This window comes from Lates calcarifer, linkage group LG15 (assembly GCF_001640805.2).
Source record: "Lates calcarifer isolate ASB-BC8 linkage group LG15, TLL_Latcal_v3, whole genome shotgun sequence".
In the NCBI taxonomy this organism is placed as follows: domain Eukaryota; kingdom Metazoa; phylum Chordata; class Actinopteri; family Centropomidae; genus Lates; species Lates calcarifer.
Genome location: NC_066847.1, coordinates 29,864,269 through 29,885,161, shown reverse-complemented (window position 1 = coordinate 29,885,161; position 20,893 = coordinate 29,864,269). Strand labels below are relative to the sequence as shown.

The 20,893-nt window shown below is 41.1% G+C and overlaps 1 protein-coding gene across 3 annotated transcripts; it reads right to left on the bottom strand.

Moving 5' to 3' along the window:
- Positions 1–1,697: 1,697 nt before the first annotated feature.
- On the bottom strand, positions 1,698–20,855 carry faxcb (failed axon connections homolog, metaxin like GST domain containing b). 3 transcript variants are annotated; one of them, XR_001961608.2, is made up of 8 exons: positions 17,921–19,342; positions 14,380–14,515; positions 13,388–13,584; positions 9,348–9,565; positions 7,767–7,883; positions 6,734–7,235; positions 3,000–3,124; positions 1,698–2,015 (listed from the first exon to the last, which is right to left on the bottom strand). XR_001961608.2 is itself a non-coding variant. In XM_018682804.2 (7 exons), exons 1-7 carry the CDS (start codon positions 20,104–20,106, stop codon positions 6,916–6,918), a joined length of 1,155 nt encoding a protein of 384 aa, XP_018538320.1. In that variant the 5' UTR covers positions 20,107–20,855; the 3' UTR covers positions 3,268–6,915. The 3 variants fall into 3 exon arrangements, 2 of the variants coding, with proteins under 2 accessions (XP_018538320.1, XP_018538302.1); XM_018682804.2 differs by lacking the exons at positions 1,698–2,015; positions 3,000–3,124 and adding an exon at positions 20,062–20,855 and having other exon boundaries at positions 3,268–7,235; positions 17,921–18,042; XM_018682786.2 differs by lacking the exons at positions 1,698–2,015; positions 3,000–3,124 and having other exon boundaries at positions 3,268–7,235.
- Positions 20,856–20,893: the final 38 nt, after the last annotated feature.

Below are 20,893 nucleotides of genomic sequence, written 5' to 3'. Positions count from 1 at the left end.
GGGAAAGTACCAAGCCATCACTATTTACAGAAACAGATCAATGTCTGACTTGGCCAATAAAGCAACATTTCAGACTTCTGGACGAATGACATAGGAAGTTGTTACACATCCAGGGTTGACCTGCAAACAAGCAGTTTTCTACTTTCACAAGTTGGGGAGGGAAGGCACTGACTATTACGGGATGATAGACTGGTGTGTTGTTGACATAGGAATGAAATGTATGTTGTAGTTTTTTGAAGATGCAACTATGTGGCAGGGTAACAGAACAGAAGTAGTCCAAGCACTGATTCTGGTGGTACACCATATTTGAACTTAGAGCAGGAATATAGTATTAGTATTAGTATTAGGATTAGAGTCTACATCTCTTCAAATGTTTATGTGCAACTTTATCAATTCATCATTAGCTCGTGTGGATGTAAGCATCCTGTTGGACTGCTGCCACAGGAAGACAAAGTTCTAAATGACACATATCTAATATCATTCATTTTGTACCAGATAAGAAAATACTACAGGACAGATGATGGCTTGTGTTCAGCAGGAGTGAAAAAAGCATCCTAAAAACACACACACACACACACACACACACACACACACACACACAGGCTTTTATCCTGTGAATGAGCAGGCCAGCCAAAGTCATCTGGAAGCTTCCACATGCCAATGAATAAATAAAGCTGTAATTAGTAAAGAAAACAGCGCCACCTGTTGGTGTCTCACCCCTGTGAACTCAGACCATTATAGGGAGCTGTGGGAAACACCTGAGCCTGCAAAGGCTGTGTAGTAAAGGGCTGGCACACACACAAATAATGTGTGTGTGTGTATGTGTGTGTGTGAGAGAGAGGAAGTTTTTTCATGTGGGCCACCCGTGTAACCATGTGTGTTTCAGGGCTTCCATTTGTAAAGAGGCTTACTGAGCATATGTGTTGGTATTGTGAGTGTGTGTGTGTATTTGTGTGCTCCTCTGTGTACGTGTGTGTATATGAAGGGGTCCAACTGTGTGTCCTGGGGCCCACCTGGCAGCACTGTGCAGATTCTGGGGCCTGAGCAGCTGGCCTGGGGGCTGGTGAGGGTGTTTGTTGGGGGGAGGCTTGAGGGGGGTGCGGGGGGTCTTCCATGGCCCCTGTCCCACCAGACCCAGACAGTAGGAGGCAGATGGACAGGCCACAGCCACTGCCAGAGGGCCAGAGGGGCCACGGGGCAGAGGGAGAGGGCCAGCCAAGACCAACTGAGTGCATACACACACAGAAAAAATAAAAATAAATTTATATATGTGTACTGTACACATATATATGTTATATATGTGTACAGAAACATAGTAACAGATGAAATACATGTGAAGAAAAAAAGCCTGACTGGAATCATACAGCCACTAAATCCATTCATTCAATATAAGATAATGTTAGACTGTGTTAGAAAAGCCTTCTAGTCTAGACTGAGAGTTGAGCTACATGCTAAATGTATTCCAGTCAACTGTGACTCAACACAATATCAGTGCCTCTCCAAACATCAGTGAGCTCCACTCTTGGCAAAACTTTGTCAGAACTACTGCAAAGACAAGAAGGTGCTGGCTGCAAAAAATAGCAAATTAAAAAGATGGAAACATCTGTACACTTTATCGTACACGTCTATTGCAAAAACCCAATTTAAAGACTAAGCTTTCAGCCAATAAACCTTCATCAGAGCAGAACATTCTGTAGCTGATTTCAGCCATGTAGAAGAGGAAAACAAGAAAACTATACTAAAACAACACTGTTTTAAACACAGACAGCCACAGTGATTTGAAGGGAATATGTTTGAGTGTGTGGTATTGACACAGAGTTTATTGTGAGCATGTACTATAGGTGGTGGTGTGGGAGGTAGCCACCGGCTCCAGTAGTCCAGAGAGCCACAGATGCTCCACTGTTTGTGTGTTGACTCTTCGTAATTTGTTTGCTCTAATTTGTTTTGCCGTGCCAGGGGAGTTCCGATTTTAATTTTGCTCTGTGTGTGTTTACCCCTCTTTGTGGATCGCTGATCTGTTAAGCATAGAGAGAGAGAGAGAGAGAGAGAGAGAGAGAGAGAGAGAGAGAGAGAGAGAGAGAGAGAGAGAGAGAGAGAGACTGTCAGTGTGGAGGGTGGGCTGTTCACAGAGCCAAATTAAAAAAGGAGCAGTGCAGATTGTTTTAAGCTCTGGCAGCCCCTTCAGGCCCAAAGGCCTCGCTCGCAGCCTGCACCTGCTCCGTCCCCCCGGGAGCCTAGTTCCTGATCCGTGGCCCTTGATTCTCCTCCCCGGGCCCCTAGCCCAGCCGCCTCATCCTCTCCTCTCCTCTCCTCTCCTCTCCTCTCCTCTCCTCTCATTTCGACTCTTATTTTTCTTATGTGCTTTATCTCCTCCCCATCAACTTCACACCTTTTCCTTCTTTCCTTCTGTCTGCAATCTCCATCCTCTCTCCTCTATTTGTAAAACACCTTTCATGCAAAGATGCAACCCAGGGTGATTTACAGACAAGATTAAAAACAAAGGTCAAAAATTAAACAAATTAAAACAATAGGTCTTTAACATTAGAAAAAAAATACCAGGGGACTTTGCTGTTCTAAGATCCAAGGGAGGTGTATATCAAGCTGCAATGCTGTGTAAGGCTTTTAAAGATGAGTAAATGGACTTTAAAGTCAATTCTAAAATCTATAGGTAGCCAGTGTAGTGACACAACCAGTGGACTGACAAGCTCTCTTTTTGTATTAGTCAAACTCATTCTGAATTAACTGTAATTTTCTTAAAGACTTAGCAGCCCCCCCCCCCCCCCCAAAAAAAAAAAAAATCCTGATGCTCTTTTCCTCTCTCCTCCTCCCCAGTGACTTCCCCCTATTCCCCCACTCCTCACTCCTGGCCTCTTCACCCCTTCTCTCCACTCCACCACCTGCTCTCCTCCTTATCCCTACTTTTCCTCTTGCTCCTGGTTACGTCCTTCTTTGCCCTGGCTCAACTTTCTGCATTGCCCCACGATTTTTTTCTCACTCACCCCATCCTCCGTAACTTTTCCTCTGCTCTCTCCCCTCCTCTCCTCTCTCCTCCTGTCTTGCCTCCAGCGTCTGGCAGAGTCTTAATCAGCCCCCCTCCGCACCTCAATGATTGCAACTTGTTAGCCTGATTGAAAACACACAACACACAAAATACAGTCAGAGATATGACATTATAACACACTAAAATACAGTGGGGAGCCTATTAAAGCTGTCACGACATCAACACCCCTTTATCCAAGACACATAAGGATGCATAACTACTGCATGTTTAAAATTGTCACAGCTATTCTTTATTGAAATCATCCAGTCGCTCCAGTTTTGATGACTGCACATCCTTAGGTAGTTTGATCAGTCAGTCAGCTCTACATACAGTATGATACACTTTGTCACACATACAATATTTACATTACCCCAGCAGTAATGCTATGACATGTTTGAAATAACAAGACTTCTAGTTTTAATATGGCTTGATTAAAGCAGTCCAACTGTATATGATGCCCAGACTGGGTGAGGCAACTGAAAAGTACACAACCCAGGTCAGGGCAGGTCGGGACGCAGACCACAGCCCGACATGATAGAAGAAAGTTGTTTCTAGAGCCTTCGTCACTGGATCAGACTCTGGCCTCCATCACTAACTCATCCACTTAGGCTCTTCATTTTAAAGGGTATGTTCACCCATACTACAAAAGGATCACATCTTTTCAGTTACTCAAAGTGGTACGTAGCCATGAAAACAGTCCAGGTTCTATGTGTTCAGGTTTAGAGATATTAGTAAAATGTGATTTTAAGATTTCTGTCTGTATCCCAATAAAATTGAAGTGAGTAAAAATTTGTTAGTGGTCCTCACACCAGTGAAAAACAACATTTAAATCTGCATGGACTGCTTATGGCCACCTGGTGGCATCAGAACAAATTGTAAACACACCACTAGCATATTATCACCTTTGAAGTGAACTTGTTAAACACAGAGCAACAATAGCATTCATCTGTAGTTGTGTTTTTGTCCACCTGTTGAATATAACTCATATATTCAACCTCCTTTTATCTCTGTTTTGCTCTCTACCGATTCCTGAGGGAAACACCCAGCTCTTTAGCTGCTAAATGCTTCATTATGCTCTCTAGCTGGACACTAACTTGTCTGTCTGCCATTTGGTGCTGAGCAGGTAGCACAGAGTGGATTTATCAGAGCTTTTTCAATGAATACAGCTGCTTGCTACATCTGTAAAGAAAGCTGAGGACAGCAAACCAAAACAGTAAAGTTGCAGGCCCAAAATACCAAGACAAAGAGGTCAAAGATACTAAAGCGCTTCACAGAGCTGAGGTTAATTGAGCAGAATTGGTGATAACTCTCTGTGGATTTGTTGCTATGAGTGAACCCTTTCACATTACATATAATTATTTGGTCCGTTATTAATATAAAAATTCTGATTGTAGCAGTTTTAAATAATTCAACAGAAACATCTTGTTATGGAAGCTATGTCCCCATTAGTCTAAATAATCTACAGACCTCACTGGGAACTGAGGCTGGCACTTTTTATTTGAAATTCTTCCCTTCATATAAGGAAAAACATGTTTGACTAAATGTCTCCACCTGAATTAGTAGCTTTTTAAAACATTAAATGCATGTCACAGTAAAGACTATAAGCAGCAGGGTGTGCTCATAAAATTCACTGTCACTCTGATTTATTGCCCTGAAGGTACACTTGGGAACTGTGCCAAATGGATAAAGGTAACATCAAACCATCTGAGAAGTAATGTGTGGAATCATTTTGGATTTGATACCATTGATAGAAAGCATATGGGTAAAGGCAAAGCTGTTTGCTGCCTTACAGTAATGTTACCACACCAACAAATCCAAAGTCCTGTGTTAGCTTGCCACTCAAGTGAGGCTGAATGATTTACATGTTACTTATCATTCACTGAAATGTAATTTCTTTATGACAGCGTTACTCTAAACAGTTTTCATTGGCTTTCTACTGAAGAAATATTCCATGTGAAAACTGTTGACAGCGTGCTCTGTTTATTATCCAGAGTAACAGGAATTCTAAAGAGATGCTGCATGCTGAATTTTAATTTTTAAAATATCATTATTCAATGCTGTGAGCACCACAAATGAAATTCCATTCACCTCTATTGCATTGGGATGGAGGCAAAACCTGGGGAAATGAAACTAAAACTGTCTGCATGGCTTGATGCCACTACAGGTTCATGAGAAAATAGTTTTTGTAATTTGGGTGAAGTGATCCTTTAAGTCAAGTCACATCTACTTTATATGCACCACAATCTTTTTACAGCCATCGTACTGTATTGCCATTACAAGAACTTCTACCAAGCTTAACACAACAGACAAAAGTGAACACTTCCTGACACATTTTGGTCCATTTTGTAACTCATGTAGGGATGATCAGTTCAGCTTGATTTGGTATTATGATGGTTTCTCATCAGCTGCTTCACTGATGACATTCACACAGAGTAACATTCACATACACAGCCAACATAAGCAGCACAGTCCCCTCACAGCACAATCATGATTTGAACACTCTGCGTCCTGCATCACTGATATACACATTTATGTTTCCCATTCATTTGGCCTATTCTCCTCTCTGCCTCCCCAGCAGACTGCTCCCTCTGAAATAAGGTGAAAATAAATTTCCACTAGTGCAAAATAACATCTCTCTTTGAGAGAAATAATAAAACAAAGATTAACAAAAAATAGATATATTTGACACATAATTTCATTTAAAGAAAATAATAATCAAGTGGCACTGATAATAACTTAGAAGAGTAAAGAGTATTGTCACCCTTGAGTCTGAGCACTAAGGCTGATTTGTTGCTGTGCTCAGCCACAGTATGCATGCAAGGTATGCATGCACTCGCACATACACACATACTGATAGGCTTCCCATGAATGGGAACCACAATATTGAAGTTTAGGACTGAAGGAGAGATAATTTGCTGTGTTGAATCTGCTGCAGGTCCTGAGGATGAAATAACCTTGATGTTACAGAATGAAGAAGATATCAGGCTGACTGCTGACTCCATCTAGTGGTCAAATGGAACAACTGCAGGCTTGAAGGATGCTGAAATTAATTACCAAAAAGTCCAAGCTCACCAATAACAACGTAAAAAAAATACTTAATTAATGGAGAGAATGACGGTCGATAGCCAGTAAATTAAACAGGCACAAATCTGCTCATCTTCTCCTCCTGACTCGTATTCAGTAGGCCTACATGTGGATCTAGGGTTGTGGTCTGATTGAGACACATCATTTTTTTATACTGATTCTTCCCACATTGAGTAGCGCAAAGGAAATTACATAAGGATAAATCTGGGGGCACGAACTGGCACTCAGAGTCAACTGTGTTTCCTCCTCAGCACATGGATGGTTAATAGCCGAGGCACAACAGCTGTTCCTTTTAGCCACATGATCAATCTCCACCTGTCTGAATGGGTTTGTGCGTTAAGACACATGGCAGAGTGGTGATTAGTTGCATCATTTCATAGCAAGTGAAGTGCCACCTGTCTTTTCTACAACGCTCCTCTGTCGTTGCCGCACTTTTCATGGGATGTTTCTGTTGCGTTAACCTTTCACACCTGCTTCCGCATCTTAGGACGAAACAAATAAGGCAAAGAGAAACCGCCACAGGGGCAGTTCTGACGTTATGGGAGGGGACAGACAGTACAGTAGCATATGCATTATGAGGTTAAGTTTGTATGCTCTGCATATAAATACCCAGTTTGTCCATCAGGAAATTGTAACATGTTGGGTATTGGAGGTGGAGCAGCTGGAACAGTTTCTTCAGCTGTGAGAGCTGTTGTCTGGACAGGCTCTTTCAGCCAGGTTTATTAAACAAAACCTATTGTTCCAGCCTCCTGTCAGTCTCAGTCTGTCAGCCAATCACAGCCATTCTCAGGTCAAACCTCCAAGTCTGGCATTAACTCCTCCTTAAGCTGAATGTCATTGTCAGACCCTGTACCCACGTCCGAGTCAAAGAGCGAGTGGTCGGAGTCGGGGGAGTGTGTGTGCGTGTGTCCGGCTGAGTGGCTGCTGGCATCGCTGTCATCCAGAGTGTCAGTCCTGGAGAAGAGGCCAAAGTCCAGCAGGCCTGTGGGGGAGCCGCCGCCACTGCTCTCACTGTCTCCATCATAATAAAGATCCTCCACCTCCACAAACCACTCGGGCCAGAACCTCCTCCGCATCCGCTCACAGAACATGGCCAGGTTGATCAGCTCTCCTGTAAAGACAGACACAGGATTACATGCATGTACAAGCTTTTATAGATACAGCTAAAACCAGCGGGAGGTGTCACAGACGCTTACTGACATTGTGAGTTTGATGCAGAGAAAGAGAAGACACTGGGGATAGGTTATGTGACAGGGGATTTTTGGTCTTGCAAACTCTTTAATCATAAATTATGTATCAAAATGAATCTTCATATGTGACAGCACGCGCTGTGAGTCTGCTCTCTGAAGAGATAAGAGACTCGAGTGTTCTCTACTCTATGCAAGATGTGAAAGCAGCAATCAAAGCCTGTGTCAGCAACACTGCACTGAAGTAGAATATCACTGCCATCTAGTGGCAGGAAGAGACAAATATGACTATGAAGAAGCATCAGGGAAAACTGTAGACAATGTAGATGAAGTTTATGTACTGCAAAAGGGACATAGTAAAGCTCATTATATGGCAAAATCATGTAATAATTTGGTGATAATTATAAGAAATATTCTGCTTCACTCATGTCTGAGTACTGAACAGATGCACTGACCTTTGATGAGTTGTTCTGGTCGTGTCCCAGGCAGAGTCCACATAGCTTGCGCTAGATGCCCGAACACTGTAGCGTCTAATGTTGACATCTTAGAGCCCATAAAGTATTTCTTATCTCCTACAGGACAGAGAAGAGACAGCAAGAGACAGGTGTGAACAAGGTGACATTTTGATTTTTTTTAAGCAGTTTACAGCCATTTTAGCTACTCTGAGAGGCAACACCACAGCATGCTAACATGCTCATATTGCATCTATCTTAATGTTCGCCGTCTTATTTTGTGTATTAGCCGAGCGGTAGCCACCATAGTAGCTAATATAAGTAATAAAGTAATAAGCAATCTAACCACGGTTTATTGGAAACACACATAGTGAAAACACTATCAGTTACCAGATGAAGAAAATAGTCAGAGTACTGCAATGCTTTAAAAAGTAACACCACTGAAACTGAAATCTATCACAGACTTTAGTCTATAAAGACTAAACAATGACCCAAAGGCCCCTACATTCTCACAGTAAGAGAGACCTGTGTCGAAGCAAAGCCAAGTACAAGTAGTTGATATAGTGTTTATTGCCTTAAAAATGATTTACACTAAATCAATTATTGCCTCCATCCCTGCATCTTCAGAGAATGCACTTCATAATAAACTAATTTCATCTTGACACTGGAAGAGCAGCTCTTTTGGCAGCAAAAGATGATTTTAGATTCACACTTCTGGCACTCGAGCTTGGAACAGAACGCTAAAAGAGAAGCCACATGGTTGTAGAGTGTACTGATGCATTCACTCCGGGAACGACTTTCCATTTTACGACAAGTGATGGTCCGTTGAAATGGCACAAACAGATCGATGCAAATCACTTCTCTTTTCCAGCGTCTGACTGTTTGTTTCCATCTGAACACTCTGATATTGTATCCCCATGGCTGGCATCCATACCGTTCCCTGTTTTCATTCATCCTTGTCTATGATGCTATAAAACTCAAGTGCAAACCAGGAGGCGATGATGATTTTATACTGATATACACTGAAACTGCTCATTGTCTGAGGAAAGTAAATAATTAATCTGAAATGATTCAAGTTGTCAGGTTCATCATGATGATTCATAAATCCACATTAACCTGGCAGTGCCACCCAACAATTTCAGCTGTGGTCATTATGGTCTGGCAATTCCATCAGTAAACTAATAAAGATGCCACTGGTATTTACCTCTCATTTTATGGAAAAAAAAAACATTTGTTATCCTTAAAAATGTCACATTTCACCAGAGCCATCCATGAAAATGAGTTTCTGAATGAATCAGAGATTGTATAGTATAGTTTTTCCAAGTAGAAATCTCTCTTCTAATGGCCAGGGATTTGTAGCAACAAATGCATGTAATTTTATTATCCCAAATGAAAATCCAGTAACTCCTCAATCACATTATATAACAGAGTTTGGGTAATCCCTTAGATATGTAGGCTACTGCTCATTGTTTGTAGAAGGTAGCTGTTAGCTCTAATTGAGTACATTTTAGTCAGGGTTTGGAAAAGAGGCTGCATGGATACTTATCCAACAAACACACACACAAACAATAGTCCCTCTCCTACCCAGCAGTGTGGCCAGTGTCCTCATGTCCTTCTCCATCAGAGCGTAAACCTCCTCCTTGGAGAAGCGTCCGATGCCGTGGCCGTACATCTCTCTGCGCACCATGCTGCCGTTCAGGTGGCTCAGCAGCCACTTCAGTGTGTCGCTCAGAGGGCCGCTCATCGCAAGAAGCTTCTGGGTTTCCTCCAAGTTGTCTACCCACTGACAGTAGGCTATCGTCCTAAAAAAAAGAAAACAAAGAAACAGAAAAAAAGTTACATTGGTTAACTAATTGTGTAAGAGCAGGGAATGGGACTGACACTAAGGAACTTCACATCATGGATCTTTTAAGCCAAAATTTGATGTATCTTTGCAATTGAGGCTCTTAGACTTCAGATCCAGGAGATCTTTTTGATTGCTACAATATGCAACTTCTCCATTTATTCAATTCAAATGTTTCATTAGACAGAATAGTTTTGCATAGGCAAGAAAAAAAAAACATTTATATAGCAACAGACTAGTAAAAACTCTACACTGTCAAAAAGGTTATCACACCCAGCATTCCACAGTTTCACAGGTATCAGTATCGTGCCACTGATGGAAGTTGACTACTACCAAAGATGCTACACTTTCTAATGACCGCTGTCTGAGGTGCTGGAGCTGTCTTGGAAGTTTCCCGACATTCATGCTAGCTGGCTGGAATCCAAAATTTGAACTGCTCCTTTCAGTAATGTTATATTAGCAAATTATGAACTAATAAAGTTCCTAAGTAATAATAAGAGAAGAGGGGGCAAAGTCTGGCACGGGAGCCTGGAACAAAATGTTCCAGAGAAGCCATATGATCACAGAGTTATGTTAATGTTCTGTTCAATATCCTCATATCTCATATCAGCATTTCCAAATCTGAAAAAAGGAAGCAGCTGAACTCATCATGAATCTAACATGCAGTGATGTATAGCAGTGTCAACAATAAGGGGTTCAGCTCCTGTGTCTTGTTACCAAGCTTTATGTCTATTGACAATTAACCTTGTCCTAATCAATAAAAGTGGACCACCACTTCCATCCCACCACCCATTCATCAGCTATACTGCTCTCCACCTGCTGCCAGGACACAGCATCATATATCCAGGCCCTCAAACTGTCAGCTTGTTGTTATGTACATGAGGAAATGCTTGGAGTCTGTTGCTGCCTCTCATACAGAAATAGGTCAGAGGAGAAAAAGTGACCGTGGACACAAGTAAGAAATTCCATTACAGGTTTGGATTAAAAACTGGTAAACAAAAACATCCACTTATTGCTGCACTGCACAGTCTCTTTGTTGAGTCATTCAGATTTCCTATTGCTTATGTTAGAATTAAAAAAAGGGAAACCTGGGCAAATACAGGAGACATCCTGACGTCAAGCAGAGATTTGTCTCACAGCAGTAGACAGACAGAGCCGTGTGTATGTGCAAACAAGGCCAACTCAAAGCCTCAAAATCCCTCCTATTCTCTGATCCTATTTATCTGTGTCTCCTCCTTTGTGACTGCAGTACATTTAATAAAGTAAACCAATAAGGAACAATTGTTCTACCTGGACTTACATGACTTAATGTACATAATGAAAAGAGCAACGGTCCCTAATATTTGGTACATTCACTCTCATTTCTGCTGATTTCTGTTGATGTTTTTTCAGCTAAGCTGCTTGTGTGTGTGTGTGTGACACTAACAAGATTAAGCTTCTACGTCCTTACACATTTGAACTTTCTCACACCACCTTGCTAGAAATACAGACTGAGCCTCCCCCTCAGCTCATCTAAAAGCCTGGTAGCCTCAGTGCATATTTCTGGTCAGAAGTCGTGATACCACTGTAAAGAAGACTATGTATCCAGCCTGCAGTTTTCTGGACCACTCTATATGATTGACCGCGCAACGAAAATTGGATTAAAGCATCTGCCCTACATTACATCTGGGAGTGGTGGCTGTCCAGTGGCCACACACTACTTCCTGTTACATCGTCTGATAACCCAAGAAGATAAACTGTCCTTTGTTTCCAGATCTGGAAAAAATACTGGCGAGGTAGCTAGAAAGCAAAAGATTTTTTCTTCACTGAGCCTGTAAGATGTGTAATAGAGTCAAGCTAAAACTAGAGGACAGGGAGTGTTTAATTTTTTGGGGGGGTGGGTCATACTCCTGAGAGAAAATCAAAATAAACATCAAAACAGGATGTTCTCATTATTTATCTTAGCCCTTTATTTAAAGAGGAAAAAAATGAATATATATATATATATATATATATCGGGATCAAAATGCATATATGTAATGCTATAAATGTGTGAAAGAAGTTTCATATAATAACAGGAATATAAATTGTCCCAATCAAACTTTTAAGAGAATTGGAACACTGGATTTAGCAAATATATGACTTCTATTTTCAGGTGAAATTTAATCATTAATTTGACAGTAAACACTTGAAATGTTAGTTAATGTTTGGGTCTAAATCAAGGCACTTGGTGAAGACAGCAAATGAATAATTTTAAAAGTAAATATAAAGCTGATGTTTTTATGCTAATATGATGATAATATGCAATAAAAGTAGGGATTCCTTGGGTGAAATGTAACCCTACTAATGAAACTATTTTGATTAAAATACTTTTGAGCTTTCTGAAAAAATCAGGTGCACCAATTTGAAGTTTTAGTGAATTTCCAAGCTGATCTGCACAATATCATCTCATAATGTTGTTATGGCTAACATGTTGGCAGTTACACATTAAGCATTAGCTTTCAGCTGTAGTCACGTTTGTGTCAACCTGATGAATGTTAAAGTCTGATATTTGCTCTCCTTTTAGTTCTGTTTCACACTCCACCACCAAACCAAAGGCTAAGGAATTATTGATGACATAATACATTTTGAAAAGGTATTTTCTCTTCATTGACCATCTCTAACAACTGATAATTCAAGAAACTGCTTAAGAAGAAATGAAGGATGAAGCATAAAGCACATATGCCACAAGTGGCACATCTTCAGTTTCCTGTGATCAATTTTTTTATAGCTGCAATCAGATGGGCTGGTGGAAAACAGTGTGTGCATGATCTAACCGTATCTCAGTGTTCAGTGTCTGCCACTGCCCTTTCCGGACATAAATAATTCAATCAATAGGTCTATATGTGGGTCTAAACATGGCAGAGGGTGGATGGAGGAGCAGAGGAAAGAGAGCTGGGAGGTGATACAAGGAGAGAGATAGAGGGGGGATGTGGGTTACATGAATGACCTCTATTGCTTTGGAGAAATCTTGTGGAATTTCCTCTTTTACAGCACACAAATGGTTAAATCTCTATTCACTCTTTTTTTTTCTCCAATTACGACAATTAACAACCTGAGAAACAGCGAGGTTACACATGCCACATCATCATTTACTCCCATTAAAAACACCTTTAAATGTTCTGAATGTGATCCAAGAGTTTGGTTCAAAATGTGTCCTGATGTCATTAAACAGAGGACAATAGGCCACATCACAGTGGCTCAAACAGGGTTAGATCAGTGTGTGTGTGTATGTGTGTGTGTGTGAGGGGTGTGGGTCGTGAAAGATGGATAGAGCTTTTAGGTAATGGAAAATACTCTGAGCCTCTCTGGGCGTGGGAGGAGTGGTAAACAATTTCCTAGCAGCGGCATGTTTCTCACCCAGAGGTACTGGAGTGACTCACCGCAGCGAAAGATGCCTGATAAAACAGTAGTGATGGTGAGGACAGAGTCAGTCTGGGCTGGAAGGCTGCATAAATACTGCTTAAATAATGCAAAAAGATTAAGACTCTACATGTCTTTTTTTAGCTGTTCAAATCAATGCCATGTCATTGTTTGTCAGTTAGATCATTGCAGGTGCTTCCTGATATGGTTTAGCTTAGGCGCTGAATTGTGTATTTAAATATGAATATGTAAATACAAATGTGCATATTCGAGTTAGCAAATGTGTAATTTTAGCCCTTAAGCACAACAGTTACATCAAACTATAGAAAATCACTGCACTCTGCCCCTAAAACATCTAATATCTACAACACCACGTACACTCAGTGTGTGAGTCACTAACCAATAGAGGTGTTCCTCAACCATTTTGGTGACGGCTCGGGACACGGCTCTCTCCTGCGGGGTGAGGTTCTTGTTGAGGTTGACACCGAGCTTCTCCTCCAGGAAGTCCACGATGAACTCTGACCCTGAAACCTGCTCGTGGTTGTACTCGATCCAGGGCATCTTACCCTGCGGCGACAGCTTCCCATCAAAGTAGTTCTGCAGAGGGAAACAGCCTCGGGTGAAAATATGAATGGATTCTGTATATTTCATGATATTGCAGGTGGATATGACAAATTTGGTTTGTTTTCCTGCTGCTGATTTTTCAAATGATATATTTTCTCAGCTTGGGCTTAGAATTTGCTCAAATTTAGAACACAAAGTTATAGCGTTGTTGCCTACCACGTAGGGAGTGTCGAACACAAAATGCTATTGATTGGTATTATGGGAATCGTAGGATCCAGTGTAAGGAATACAATTCAGCATATCACCGCCTCTGATACACTGATTTTCACCTTTTTTTTTTAATCACTCCACGATCGCTGGAGAATTTCCTTAACAGTTGTTTTTTTCTTAACTTTCTGTTTCTGTAGTGAATTACTGGATACTTTTGTCTCCTCAGGCCCATAAAAAGAATTGAAACAAAACAATTTACAGATGAAAAAAAAAACTCCTTAGTTGAACTGCAAACCTGTGCAACGAGTGGCAAGTCACAAGTGGATGAATGCAGACTAGTAACAATAATCTCTCTAGGTATTTATCATGTGTTAGCGTGTCGTGTTAGCATACTTGTTATCAATCACAAACATAACTTCTTTGGAGAACATGGCACTCAGAAGGAATTGTGTTTTACATGTCTGGCAGCAACAGATATTCCAACAGAGACATGACAGGAGCAGTAAAGCTGTTAGATAACCAGACGATCTCTGAAACACTACAGGAATCAACATTTAAGTGTCTCCCTCCGTGGCTTTCTAAGTGACACACACTGAAGCAGAGTCTGCAGTATATCACCTGGTAGGGCAGATCCACCATACGTAGGTACGTCTCTATTTTGAGGCAGAAGGGTGAGAGGCTGGGCACACCGTTCTTTGGTCTGGAGAACTGGTGGAGGATGATGGCATCTTTAGAGTCCAGCTCCTGCTCCTTCCTACAGAGAGAGCACAGGCGGAGGAAAGAAAATCTTTAGTAACTGTTGTGTTGTTTGGACTAATCTATTAACAATTTACATATATTCCCAGATCAAATGCAATGCCTTTTTTTAGAAGAAAATTAACATGATTTGCATTTCATTCATTTGCTGGTACTTTTAATTTTAAAATCTGTACTTGATGGTGTGAAACAAAAACTTTATCCAGTTAACAAAGCCACCTTATATAAAAAGATATTAACATTTGCTTTTAAGGAATTATTTGATTGAAAGTAAGCAGAACACAAAAGCATTTAACTCTAACACAGTGACGTGAAGAATCAAAAGAATCTCTGACAAACTAATTTAAGACTTCATATGTACTATAATGGATTTTCTCACTCAAGTTAAATGCTTTACCGACACTGACTGGCAGCAAATGACTGATTGTGTAAGGAGGAAAATAAGCTTTGATATCTTTAACTCTGCAGACTGTGTGTAGATACCAGCAGGAACAATAACAAAAGGACCACTGACACAAACAGCAGTGGTATCCTTTAATGAAAACGTTCAACTGTCCTGTGTCTGGTTGTTGTTACTGGTGTTACTACCTGTTTTCTGGGTCAGCCGGTGCTGTGAGATAAACACAAAACATAACTCAGCACCTGAACAGAGAGCAGGAGTTACTGTTTAGTTTCAGGCTCAAACAAACCTTCCTGGGAGGAACAGGTCATGCCTGCAGTTTATTATAGCACAGCGACTGTCCCTGTGTGCCTGAGCTTTTTCAGACACTCTACAACAACCCATCAACCTACACATTTATTTTTTTTTTAATTTGCAGTGAATCACGTGGCTTGACCTTATTAACTTTCAAACAATAACCTACATTTTGTTGTCCTGCTTGAACTCAGGGATGCTTAGTGAATTACAGGTTGATGTGCTTTTAGTCATTATTAACTCACCCCCTATACAGTCTGTTTTGTCATATAATTGATTTCCTTTGTTGACCTAATTCTGTTCAGTCAGGTTTAGGTGACCAAATTTGCCCCAGAAATTTAGGGTGTTATATTAAGAGCAGCTCTTTGATGATAGTTTGTCTTTTGAAATGAGAAAAGCAGAGCTATCTAAGAATCCAAGATGAGTCTTTGTGCATGTGTGGGAGAGATTGTTGACACTGATCCTCTGTATCACTATGCCTACTCAGCTGAGTGGTATTAAGAGCTTCTGTTGGAATTGAAATTATTGACTAAATGAGTCATCACAGTGCTCCAGTTCTAAGCCAACACACTGCTGGACCTTTCCACAGCTACAGTCACACTGTACACCTGCTGTCTGAACACAAGCAATGAGAAAGTGTTGTATTGATGCTGTTTGCTCTGTCTGTGTTCCCTGGATTGCTGTGGATGTGAGGTCCTGTTGTCCCTGTAGTAATTGTGACAATAAGCACATATGTTGAGCTGTCACTGTATTAATGTATTATTAGCACCAGGCCCCAAAAACAACAGCAAAAAACAAGAAAAAGATGAGATCAGATAAACACTGAGCTTAACTATGTCTCAGCATCTCCTGTTTGTTAAATTCATTGTTTGTTAGAATTACCATCAAGGATATAAAATGGGTCATATACATAATCTGAACAAAACAAACACTGTATTTACTGCCACTTCTCTAACACTTGAACATGTCCTACTTAAGATTTGTATATTGTGTTCAGTTTGAACTGTGAAGTCAAACCTGTTTCTCACTAGATGTTATTTATACAGCAAACTGGAAGGGGTATAAAGAGACTTTATCAAGCAGCATCATTTTCCAGGCAGACAGACAGACAGCCAGACAGATCCTGTCTGCTCTTTTAGCCTCTCTTTTATCACTGGCCAATGCTCTTTAAATTTGAATAATTTAATATAACTGCACTGTAGTAATCAGGAAATATCTACTCTATTGTTTAAAGCTTATTGTATGAATAATATATAATAATATATGAGCAAAGTAGCCACACTGGTAACCCTCATGTCAAATTTTTCAAATCTTTTCATTACTAGAATGTGCTGTAAAATGATTGGGTAAAAATATAACTGACAAAGTATCTTCCGTGCTGGATTTTTGTTCAGGGATGAACTGGAGACAAAACTCATGGAAACACTGTTTGACTGCGGCTTTTTTTGTGACAAAGGAGTTTCTACTTCAGTATTTTTCTAAATGTAGGGCTATATTTGAGAGGGAAATATTGGTTGCTATTAGTATTATTATTATACATACAGTAGTGAGACAATAAAGCTAATGTCAATAAAACACATATTGAAGTAGACAGGGCCTTTTGGTTTTTGTTTACAGTTGTGGTTGGTTGTTTATCTCATGATAGAGAGCTGGTTTTCGAAAGATATAACCCCTATATTCATCTGTGTTTCTGTACCATGGGCCATCATGTCTGCTGCTGTGTGTTGTGGTTGCTGTCTACAGTCACGTGGTGCTGAAACCATTCCACATGCACTGCACTACACTGTGTCTGATCTGTCCTGTGCATCATTCCCTGTGTCTCCGTCCATTTAAATGTGGTGCTGCATTCACCCTGAAGAGCCACTTACATATACAGAGCCCTCCAACCATTACGGATTCCTAACAGAAGGGACGGAGAATAAAGGCGGACCTCTGTGTGTGAGAGCTGCTGCCAGTGCCAACGACACATCACATGGCACGAACAGATGATGCCGGCAGGCTGCGGGTCCAGCCTCAGTAGCCTGCACGTGATTCAGCAGCAGCGTTTATGCACGAAATACAAGGTTACACAGATTATCTTGGAGGGGGGAGGGGGAGTGAAAGCAGAAACTAGCAGGCCACTGTTACAGGATGTACTTACTCCCCGGCACTGCCCTGGCCCAAAATAATCCCACACAGACAGTCACGCATCCCCTGCACTAACAATAGTCCTGAGTTAATCACATTTACATCTCATTCATCCGCCTTCAACAGAGAGTAGTACAGAGTATAGGTGTGTTTCTGTATTATTTCTTAGCGTAGCCAGTGGCAGAGTTCATTAGAGGTCGGTTTGAGACTGCAGCGCCTGAAGAGCGCTTCGTTTATTCACGCTCAGGTGCCGACGGAGCTGGCACGGGATCAGGCACACGAGCGGACGCGTGACTCGTTTTTTTTTTTTTTTTTATTTATTTTTTTTCTCCTCCTACTGTCACGTCCTTGGAAGGAGGAAAACATGGGCAGAAACCACAGCAACCAACGCGAGATCTGTAGAGAAATGACATCCCGTGGACGCACTTCTACATCTACATCCATTCATGTCTTATCACAGCCCGTCCCAATGACACCGACCAGTCACCGTCAGCAGGTGTGGTTAGTGATTCGAGCCACAGCTCTGAAGGTTAAATAAAAGCAGCTGATGATAAACAGATGAGGCATGCTGTGCATCCCTACCTGATGGCGAGCAGTTCATGCAGTAAGTAGGCTGCAGCAGCCAGCAGGGCCCCCCCGGTGATGTACAGGGTCTTCTTCCACCAGGAGTCCGAGCCCAGAACAGACATGATGCCTCCGTAGTCCTGTAACGGGAAGGCAATGATGTAGCCATATAAAGACTGCTGCTGCTCGGAGGCGCACAGCCCGATGGGCAGGCTGTGATTCCGCCCGAGTTCAACCACACACGGCCGGGAAGAGGCGAAGCCAGCAGCCCAGTACATCCTCCCTCCCTCGGTTACAGCCACCCCGCTTCCTCCCTGCTGCAGTCCCCGTTAGGCTTCATCTAAACGCCCGGCGGGTTGTCTACGGCATGGCGGCGGTGTGGCTAATCTTCCTACAGATGATCAGAGGGAATAAACATTTCCACACCACTCTCCAGAATGATGCTCAGCAGCCACTCCGCTCTCCTTTGCAGGTTTTAGAGAGCAACGTCAAGACAGTCAGAAACACAATAATGGAACTTCCGGCCAAAATATTTCAAAATAAATTTCCTTTCGGGGTTGTGTTGCAATGAACTGTGATTGTTTTTGTCCAGTGCTCTGTAAGCAGTATTGACATCTTTAGATCTTTCCACTGTTAAATTAGTGAACCTCCTTAGAGCTATTATAAAGTACTGAAGCACAGGCTGCATGGCTCTCCACTGTAACTGTCACTTACTCCTCCTCTTAATGGTTGAATGCTAACATACTTATAAATTAACTTATTATGGTACAACTTTTATTAAACTTTTATTTTCAGTATCAGTTAAATTGCAGATTATTTCCTGATTATTTTGTCTGTAAAAAATAAGAGAGAATAGTGAAGAACATTTTAAGTTAAAAACACCAACACAATGACAATCATAGATCAGTTAATAAGATATTCATATAACACAAAGAACAGCAACAGATTATCACATTGACTGAAACCAGTTCATTTTTGGCATTTTATATGGTAAATTATTCAAATGATTAATCATATCTCAACTCAACCAACTCAGTAACTGATCCGTTTTTCAGCTTTAAATGTTAATATGTTCAAACTGGATGTTGCTGCTTGTCTCTGCTCAGAGCTGCCTTTTCGTCCAAAGGCCCGCAGACTCTATTTACTTATTCTAACAGGTTCAAACAAGCAGGTTCAGTACTATAATATCTGGCCTTTTCCAAAACAGTTTAAATGTTTTGTCTGTTTACATTATACATTGTAAATAAAGAATTATATTGTTTCATTTTCTATAGATCTCTCACTTAGCTCTGGATAAATCTCCGCAAACGCTTTGCTTTATGTTAGCGTGAAAGCTCTTTCTGAACCACATTAACACTAGTTTGAAAAATACTCAGAAAGTTTTGAAAGTACTAGAAAGTGGACCTTGAGTTAAGATAATTTTTACTTGTCTTGTTCTTACATACATTATTAGTACTTAGTGTAGTATTAGTATATTACTAGTTGATCAAAGTAATCAGGGGCTGGAACGGTTTGAACAAATATATTGCCATGCAATATCCTATATTTTATTTTTAAGACAAACTTGACCAACTTCCGGCGCTGATGTGTTATGGTCTGGCAGCTTGACTCAGATGGCCTATTGTCTACTCCCGTGGAAGTCACCCCGCCCTGACGAGCCCCCCGCATCCCAGTGAAACCAGTGGCCAACCATGACGAACACACAGCCCATTGGCCAACAACACAACCTGACGACGTAATCCCTCAAATATTAATGGAAGAAATTAAACTGTCTGTGGCAGCCGAGTCAATATACAGACCAGCGACCGCTGGCTTTACTCCACTACACTTCTTCATTGTGTCTGCATTAGTCTGAAGCCTTGACTTAGTCTTTATAAGCTCAAATACCTGATTACACAAACAAATAAAATGATCTTTTTGTAATGTATCCTCATTAAAAGATTCAGATAATATTTTATGAAAAAGTCTTGTGCTAAACTAAACTTGTGCTAAATGTGTAGGTTAGAATTTAAATCCATTGTCAATTTGCCTTAATTCGATCAAGGCAGGAAACACATCACCTGCACTGTAGGTGCTTTAATAATGAACTTATATCTAGTTGTGATGGGCAGAGCAAATTACATGAATGTAGTCGAAGGCAGATAGGAAAGTCAACTTACTCTGGAGCAACTTCGGAAGTGTAAGAAGACATTCATCATGACCATGAATGAATCCACCAGGTGTACTGCGAATCTGTCTGTCGAGCATGCCGAGAGGTGGATGGAGACAACTTCGAGGAAAGACGATTTCGTAAAGATCCTGTGACTTTAGCTTACATCACCGTCGGAACCATCCTGACGCCAGAGACATCCCGTCTGTCAACAGGTGTAACATGTCCGGGCCAAACAGGATGAACTGGCGGTGTGACATTTAATCTTTCGCACGGTGATGTGCACCAAAGTCTTAACTGCAGCCATGGCTACTGCAAGTTGGGTGCGCGCTCCCGCTGCTTCAGGGAGCGCGCAATACAGCAGCAGTGTTTGTTATTGTAGACTGTTGAACTAGCGTGGGAATAACAGTCTACAGCAGACACTGTTATGGCAGGTTTGCTCGTGTCCCTTCATTAGGCTATATACATATTAATACACTGGTTATCACCACACACTAATATTTTCTACAAAGTGAAATAACAAGTTATGTTCCTCGTTTTGGGACCTTGAACGCCTCATGAACCTCTGTATTCCTGAGTCTATTTTAAAACCTGCTGCATTAGAGGAAAAATTTGATTTTTGCGCAGTTCTTACAAGCTGGTTTTTGGTCTTTTTAAGAACATTGTGCAAGCATGACTTATTCTCTGCCATGGGCATGATTTCTATTATATAATACTTCCACATGATAAGACCCATTATAATCCCAGAGGAAGTGACGGTTCCCTCTTGTGCGTGGACACCACTTCCACAGGATTTAGCATCTAAAAAAGTACGCAGCCAAAACCAACATGAAGTCATATGG

Bases quoted from the DNA above. Each gene is read 5' to 3' on its own strand.
- faxcb (XM_018682786.2), bottom strand. From the start codon at position 18,180: ATGTACTGGGCTGCTGGCTTCGCCTCTTCCCGGCCGTGTGTGGTTGAA. The intron at 13,585-14,379 runs GTGATATACTGC...TTCCCTCTGCAG, and splicing joins TGGTGGATCTGCCCTACCAG to AACTACTTTGATGGGAAGCT. The intron at 7,884-9,347 runs GTAGGAGAGGGA...TCTGTCCTGTAG, and splicing joins GACACTGGCCACACTGCTGG to GAGATAAGAAATACTTTATG.